This window comes from Cloeon dipterum, chromosome 2 (genome assembly GCF_949628265.1).
Source record: "Cloeon dipterum chromosome 2, ieCloDipt1.1, whole genome shotgun sequence".
NCBI classification, from domain to species: Eukaryota; Metazoa; Arthropoda; class Insecta; order Ephemeroptera; family Baetidae; genus Cloeon; species Cloeon dipterum.
In genome coordinates this window covers 19,828,854-19,836,207 of record NC_088787.1, presented here as the reverse complement: position 1 = coordinate 19,836,207, position 7,354 = coordinate 19,828,854, and the positions used below count along the sequence as shown (strand labels likewise).

Here is a 7,354-nt window from a genome sequence, read left to right as displayed (position 1 = left end):
AGAGCCACTTCACTTTGGTGCCGCCAGAGCGCAGGCCCAGCATACATATAACCCAACAGGCCAAAAACATAACTTGTAAGACTAGACAAGCCGCCATGATACCATTCAGAATTATTAATAGAGAATTAGCTTTTCCCGCGCTGTTTCACAAACCAACATGGCTGACTTATACCATATGATTTTAATCAACCCTCAACTCGGAACTCATGTTTTCGTAATTTTGTCACTGTGTTTATGTTATTGATTGATTCAGCTGGCTGTTTTACCGTGTTTTCTTCGAAATGACGGAGCTTTTACTAGACTCGCAAATTAGAGTCTGGGTCTTTTTACCCATCGTTGTTATCACGTTCCTCTCCGGAATCCTCAGACACTATGTGGCCGTACTTTTGGCCTCGCAGAAGAAGGTTGAACTGCAGCAAGTGCAGGACAGGTCCGGCATGCATATTTTGTTGTCCTAATTCGTTGACTAATATATGTATGTATCAATTGTTACTCTTTGTAGTCAAGCTATGATTAGAGCCCGATTGCTGAGAGAAAATGGAAAATTCCTCCCGAAGCAGTCGTTCCTTATGCGAAGGCACTTCTTCAATGACGAGAACACAGGTAAGTTTTAATGCGGACCCTTGTTAAGCAATGATTCTGATACCATTACGGTGGCAGGGTACTTCAAGACGCAGAAAAGGCCTCCAGCAGCCACCAATCCCATGACGGATCCAAGCGTGATGACTGAAATGCTGAAGGGTAATGTGACCAATGTGTTGCCGATGATCGTGATCGGCGGCTGGATCAACTGGGTCTTTTCAGGATTCGTAACCAGTAAGGAGCCTGCCTTCTAAGCACCAAAAATGCTGATTTGAATTAAAATGTTTTCAGCCAAAGTGCCGTTCCCGCTGACTCTGCGGTTCAAACCCATGCTGCAGCGGGGCATCGAGCTCCTCTCCCTTGACGCCGCCTGGGTGTCCTCCGCCTCTTGGTACTTCCTCAACGTCTTTGGCCTCCGTAGCATCTACACGCTGGTGCTAGGCGAAAACAATGGTCAGCTTTCTCGAATGCACTCGGGATTGTAATTGACGGTGCCAAATTTTGATTTTTCAGCTGCTGACCAGGCCAAGCACATGCAGGACCAAATGTCGGGTGCTGCCATGGCCATGCCGCCTGACCCAAAGGCCGCTTTCAAGGCTGAGTGGGAAGCCCTCGAGATCTGTGAGCACCAGTGGGCGCTGGCGAACGCCGAAAACGAACTCATGGGACTAGTCGCATCTGAAGCCCAGGACTAAATCGCCGTTTTCGCCGCTGATGATTCCAAAAATGCTAACTTTTTGTTCTGTTTGATTTCATAATTTATTGTTATAATTTTCACGAGTTGTCACACCCAAAATAAACGTCAGGTTAATATCAGATAATTTTATTTTTATATATTATCTAATCTCCTTCTATTGTTCATTTATGTTTAACTCTCTCGTGTTTAATGAATTATTAATTCTTTCAATGTAGGTATTTTGCCACCGGGGTAACTCATCTTTCGCGCCATAATACGCCTATCTTGTTTCATTGCAGGCGTTTGAATGGATTGGTTTTTAGCTTGATCACGGTAATATTATCATTTCCAACCATGTATTTTATCTGTAGACATTCGTTTCTGTTTGTTATTTTTAGTTTAGGTCTATTTGTGTCGTGCAAAATTATATTTTGAAGGATCAGAGGTCAGTGAAAACAAAATTTCAACCCAAATAAATATAATGCAGCTTTTCTATATTAAATTTCTTCCTAAATATTTTAGCTTCTTTGGAAAAAAATGTTCACTTGAGGTTGGTCTTTCAGCTACTTTCAACTTGTAAGAATTATAATTATATCTGTTGGCTCGCAGGCATTCTCAGGAGTGTCAAAGTATTGGGAGATTTTTTAGCATTTCGGAGATCTTATACTGGCTGCCCATGCCAGAGATGGCAAAAGGTGGTTAGTTGAGTCGTTGAGTGACTCAAAATGCTCAAATAGCAGGGAAGCGCACCGGTGCAGACTCGCCACTTGCTGGTTTTCGCACCTTTCCCGCGGCTATAGAGACAATTTCAATCAAAGCACTTGGTGCGAGGAGGCGAAAAGATGGCCAAATTGGGCCTAAGATGCTCTGCGGCCACTGGGGCTCCATGTTATCCGTTTGGCAGTGTTATTGGGACCCGGTGACCTCATAGCTCACGAGATGTGCTGATTGTGAGCAGAGGTTTATAAAAATTAAGACCTTGGCTACAGCACTTTCACAATTTTCTACCAAGAAAAAACTTTTGTTTTCCTTGTTTCTACAGAACCCACTTCACTCATTCATATATTATATTCTTTTGTATTCTATAAACCACAAAAGATATTACAAGGAGGAACAATAATGCGGGAACTCGTAATTTATTAGTAACTGGAAATGGCTATTTTTTTAAATAAAATGAGCGTGACTAAGAATTATTTACAAGATGTATGCTAATTTATTATCACTTGAAAACCTAGAAAGAAATGCGAACGTATCTCTTTCTCATTCTCTCCAACCACTCTTGCAACATCTCTTCGCCGCTAGGTTGGGGATTGTACACATTTGCCGGCGGTTTGCCTTCCTCCAAGCGTACGTAGTAGTGGTTGTACTGATACCGGATCTCACCCATCCGCATCCGAGCGTGCCTCCGCATTCCTTTGATGTGACTTCCCTTGGAAATAAATGACTCCGCTGTAACAATCATAAACAAATTTAATTTACATATTCTAGACTTGTTTTTAAACTGACCTATCCAAAGGTTGCTCTTGAACTCGACCCCCTGCTCTTTGACTGCCTTTTCTTGCGCCTCGAGCAGCACCTCCTTTATATCGGCACAGAATTGCTTCCGCTGGAAACTCAGCTGCTTGAGGGCCTCATCGATGGTCATTCCTCTGACGAAGCAGGCTTGGTACCACATGTTCTTGTAGTTGCCCCGCACGTTTGATCGCATGTGACACACAAAAGCCGGTCGAGGCTCCTCTCCTGGTTTTTGAGGCGGGAAAACCTTTTCATTGCGCAAAAACCACGTCCTACCACCCTGGTCATCGCTGAATTTCGCCCCATGCCACGCACTCGTGTGCAGTCCACATGCCAGCGACTTGGACGCATTTACGATGGACAAGGGAGACGGCAGGCCGCATAGCCTCTTCGTTATTTTTGGGAATAGAGACATATGGGTGCGAGTCCTGAATAAGAGAAAAAAAATCCTCGTTACAGAATGCTTCAACTGAAATAAATGAACCTACGTCAACCCTGCTATTTGATATAATAAATTGAGGAAATTGAAGAATTTAGAATCCAATGACTGAATCCAGCAGCTTAACACCTATTGCCAAGCAATACAAACATGCGCTCTAAAGGGGGCGCGGTACTCCTCCAAATTCTTTGCGGTGATTGGCGCGCTGTAAATATGTTGGAATAACTGACAATGAGTTTACTAGAGAGAATAGGATTGCTTTTACCGCTTTACTCTATAATATTATCATATTATGCGCCTTTGGAATAATATAAATTTTTGCATACCATTTTTCTGAAAAGTTGGTTAGTTTATTAAGCCAGAAAATTTCTTTACTCAAAATACATCACCAATTTTATGAGTTTTGAAGCCTATATAGCTGTTGCAGTATAATTTTTACAATTTAATAATTGAAATAATATAGCTTATGTCTATATTCCACCAGTAAACTAATGAAATTCATACAAATCAACCATTTTTTAAGAAGAAAATTTTGTAATAAATTACCCAAAAAAGGAAGCTCAATATTTAACCATTATACAAATTTCATTTTTTCATATTTTATTTGAAATTTTGTATCAAAAATTCCATTCTAACTTTTGAAATATTAGATGTTGATATTATCTGTTGATGTTATTCTTGCCAAGAAAATCAAACCTTCCCTCCTCAAATGATAATAACAAAATTACTCTTGAAAATCAACAAGCAGAATTGACACTTTGTAAGTAAACAATGTAAGTTTGACTCCTTGTAGCCGAATATATCCTTTATTCTTCTCAAATATTTCATAATTATGCACAGGAATTCCGTATAGCTTCATAAAGGTTTCTTTAGAAGCTTACACGTAACAGAAAAACGGAAAATACAAAGTCGATCAGATTCCTGCCTGAATTTGTCGGACAACGTCAATAAAAACGCGATTTCTTCCCATTTTATCCTTCTCTCGTCTATGGTCGGTGCATAGTGGTTTTACATCTGGTTATCCTTGATCTTCTGCAGCAAACTGTCAGCATCTTCCCCAGTCTTGACACGAATCATCACAACGCTCGGCTCCTTGTCAGTGGGCAGCGCGATGCACGCCATCTGAACGTTGTTCTTTCCCACCCTCTTAGGATCGAGGCTCGAGTTCAGCAGCACGTTGAGCAGAATCTGCCCGGTGGCACCTGATGAGCGAATCAGCAGTTGTGCCTTGCTCTCGGAGTCCTTCCTCTTAATGAACAGCTGGCCCAAGCCTCGCTCCTTGTACTCCTTGTCTTTCAGCACGAACATTTTGCACCTAAATTGCATCAATTTATTTGATATGGTTACAATAATTCAAATGGCTAGTTGAAAACTGGATTTCCTTACGAACTGGGAAACCGATTTGTGTTTTCAAGAATGTAAACCTACTTAATATCGAAAATGGAATCATCTTCTTTGAACGTGTTGAACTCAACCTTGGGCGGCTCCTCAGCCTCCTCTGCTTCTTCAGTGTTCTCCCCCTCACCACCCTCTGGTTTCTTGGCAATGTTGCTGAAGGAAAACGCAGGCCTGGAATAAATGTAAATGTTGTAAAACACATAGTTAGCTCACAATCAATTGCTCAATCAATTTTTTAAGGTAAACAATTTATAGAGGAATAAAAAACAAGTGGATTTTTGTGATGAATATTTTAAGGTATTCACAACAAACTATTAAACGCGCAGATCAAAAGCTCAGAGAGAAATATCAATGTTTTAACTTGTAATTTTTTTAATTTTTAAAACTGGACAGAAGACTAACTAATTTTAAAGCCATTGAAAACTTTAAGCTTTAGAGAAAACATGAGACTACTTAAAATTGGTACAGAAATCAAAACAAAAATCGATTTTAATTTAATATTTTCGAAGATTTTTTTATGATTCATAGATTATGCTTAATAATATGATTTTGAACTACTCGTGTAGAACACAGGATTTTAAATTGCTTTTGGGTTACATTTCCGTATGATTTTTGTCTGTCTAATTTATGTTCATATTGATGTCAATTTAAAAATTATGGGCTCTCCTACCGAAGAAAAGAAAATTTGAAAAAAACCTATGCTCACAATGACAGTCTTTCAACTTTAGTGTTCCAAATTTTGACCAGCTTGTTTTAACCACGGGTGATTAAAACCAGACACTTTTCGCGGGCATTAATTGGTTGGAATTATTGGCTTAAAATAGGTTGTATTCTACATTAACGCAGATTAAATTCTATAATTTAAATTGAATTTGAAAAATTGAATGTCAAAAAATTATAAAATTCAAGGTGAAGCTGTTTTGTTATAATATTTTCATACTTCTCTAACTTTAGACAATTTAGCTGGCTAAAAACCAGATAGAATTGGCTTGGGCTTGACCATAATTATTTTAAAACAGCTGACTTTTTCAGAAAACTTCTCAATTTTCTGAGCTTTGGTCAAACCCAGGAAATAAATACGAGCAGCAAAAATTAAATTCTTACTCTGTACTGCCAAAGGAGAAAGTAGAGCTGGCCGGCTTGCTTCCGAAGCCAAACGCCGATGTTCCTGACAATGAGGCGCCCCCAAATGGGCTAGGATTTGAGCCAAACAGGCTAGTCGTCGATGGATTCGTGATGCCAAACACAAAGGAATTGGGCTGTGCCGCAGTGGAGGGCTTTGCAGAGCCAAAGGAGAATGTCGAGGCCTTGCCCATCGAGCCGAAAATATTGACACCAGCAGCAACCTCCGGCTTCTCCTCGGTCACCTTTTTCTCCTCCACCTTCAGTTCTTCCTTGTCCGGAGGAGCCTCAGGCGCCGCCGCAGGAGTTGCAGGCTCGTCCTTTTTTACTTCAGCGGCATCTGTTTTCAGCTCCTGAGTGCTCTCGCCTTCCGTTACACTTGATGAGTCTAAAATATAAAACAATACTAAGATTTAGTGTGTTAAATGTTAATAATTTTAGAAAATATTTGAAAAAAACATTTAGAATTTGTTCTGATTTTACCCAACAGAAAATATTTTTTTAAATAGCTCTGATAATGATAATTTTTGATAAAATTAATATATTTCTAGTTCCTAGACTAGAATTTTTAATTTATATTCGAAATCATTTTAATTAAATCTGAAGGATTAGACTCAAATCCAGTCGATCTCAAGATATTATAGTATGCTACTTGTAAAATCAAAATGAAAAAATTATATTTTTGTACTTTAAACTTTTCAAGAAAAAAATTAGAGAAAAACAAATTAACAACCTGCAGTTTCACTCTCAGCTGGCAAAAGCGGCTTTTTCTTCTCTATATTAGCAAGGTGCTTTTCATAGTCGCGGAAGACAGGCGTCAGTATGCAATAGGGATTGCTCTGGACATGCTTGGATATCCATGAAGACACCGACACGTTCAGGCTTTTCAACTGGTGGTAATAGTCGTCGGCCGAAGCGGCCTGCTTCTTCTCCTGCTGCTGCTGTCCGTTCGTCTTGTTGGCCGGCGTCGAGTTCAAAAAACTGAAATTGGGTTTGGCCGCCGGCGTACTGCTCGAGAAGCCTGTGAACGCTGCGAACGGCGTTTTCTGCAAAAAAAAAAAAATTAAAGAATTCCAGCAACCATCCAAATTGCAGAAGTAGACAATTGACCTGTGCGTTTTCACCAGAGCTAGCCGCTGATTTTCTCTTAGCGGACAGCACCTTCCGAGCCTGTAACACTTCGCTGCTCGCCTGTTTGAACTCGCCGGCCGTTTCCTTCTCTTCGTCCTCCTGGTCCCAGTTGTCATGGTTGAGCTCCGAGGTCGGTCTCCGCTTCGACATCTTGATTGGTAAGCCGAATTAACTGCGTAAAATGCAAGATACACGTGGATTCCTGACAGACACGATCGCAATGCCGATTCCCGCCGTGGTTTCCAGCACCTGATACAAGCGGAATAACAAAAGATTTCTCATGAAACTGTGATTTACCACTTAAAAATCTTTATATCGTCACAGCAGCACTGCCTTCCTCGCGTATGTGTGCAATTTAAACCTCAAAATTTGCTTTTACGAACTGTCGAAATTTAAAGACCCGCAAATTCGCAATGTGTGGTGTGCGAGTTCGGTTACGAAAACTACAATACAAAACACAAGCTCGCCTGTTAACCGGTTAGGCTAAGAAG

At 40.4% G+C, this 7,354-nt stretch overlaps 3 protein-coding genes across 3 annotated transcripts; 1 reads left to right on the top strand and 2 right to left on the bottom strand.

The window, feature by feature from the left end:
* The first annotated feature begins 210 nt into the window (after positions 1–210).
* On the top strand, positions 211–1,403 carry EMC3 (ER membrane protein complex subunit 3). Its single transcript, XM_065477043.1, has 5 exons — positions 211–430; positions 503–603; positions 661–816; positions 874–1,035; positions 1,096–1,403. Exons 1-5 carry the CDS (start codon positions 282–284, stop codon positions 1,275–1,277), a joined length of 750 nt encoding a protein of 249 aa, XP_065333115.1. The 5' UTR covers positions 211–281; the 3' UTR covers positions 1,278–1,403.
* Positions 1,404–2,440: 1,037 nt separating this feature from the next.
* On the bottom strand, positions 2,441–3,367 carry mRpL22 (mitochondrial ribosomal protein L22). Its single transcript, XM_065477044.1, has 3 exons — positions 3,262–3,367; positions 2,765–3,201; positions 2,441–2,707 (listed from the first exon to the last, which is right to left on the bottom strand). The coding sequence occupies exons 2-3, from the start codon at positions 3,186–3,188 to the stop codon at positions 2,490–2,492; spliced, it is 642 nt and encodes a 213-aa protein (XP_065333116.1). The 5' UTR covers positions 3,189–3,201; positions 3,262–3,367; the 3' UTR covers positions 2,441–2,489.
* A 622-nt stretch (positions 3,368–3,989) lies between these two features.
* Nup50 (nuclear pore complex protein Nup50) lies at positions 3,990–7,309 on the bottom strand. Its single transcript, XM_065478822.1, has 6 exons — positions 7,161–7,309; positions 6,843–7,112; positions 6,466–6,778; positions 5,715–6,120; positions 4,641–4,781; positions 3,990–4,527 (listed from the first exon to the last, which is right to left on the bottom strand). Exons 2-6 carry the CDS (start codon positions 7,011–7,013, stop codon positions 4,221–4,223), a joined length of 1,338 nt encoding a protein of 445 aa, XP_065334894.1. The 5' UTR covers positions 7,014–7,112; positions 7,161–7,309; the 3' UTR covers positions 3,990–4,220.
* Between the last annotated feature and the right edge of the window lie 45 nt (positions 7,310–7,354).

Excerpts from the sequence above, each read along its gene's own strand:
- EMC3 (XM_065477043.1), top strand. The coding sequence starts at position 282 with ATGACGGAGCTTTTACTAGACTCGCAAATTAGAGTCTGGGTCTTTTTA. Across the intron at positions 431-502 it reads CTGCAGCAAGTGCAGGACAG|TCAAGCTATGATTAGAGCCC; the intron begins GTCCGGCATGCA and ends TACTCTTTGTAG. Across the intron at positions 817-873 it reads CTTTTCAGGATTCGTAACCA|CCAAAGTGCCGTTCCCGCTG; the intron begins GTAAGGAGCCTG and ends AAATGTTTTCAG.
- mRpL22 (XM_065477044.1), bottom strand. The coding sequence starts at position 3,188 with ATGTCTCTATTCCCAAAAATAACGAAGAGGCTATGCGGCCTGCCGTCT. Across the intron at positions 2,708-2,764 it reads CAAGAGCAACCTTTGGATAG|CGGAGTCATTTATTTCCAAG; the intron begins GTCAGTTTAAAA and ends TGATTGTTACAG.
- Nup50 (XM_065478822.1), bottom strand. The coding sequence starts at position 7,013 with ATGTCGAAGCGGAGACCGACCTCGGAGCTCAACCATGACAACTGGGAC. Across the intron at positions 4,782-5,714 it reads TTCTCCTTTGGCAGTACAGA|GCCTGCGTTTTCCTTCAGCA; the intron begins GTAAGAATTTAA and ends CATTTATTCCAG. Across the intron at positions 4,528-4,640 it reads GATTCCATTTTCGATATTAA|GTGCAAAATGTTCGTGCTGA; the intron begins GTAGGTTTACAT and ends GATGCAATTTAG.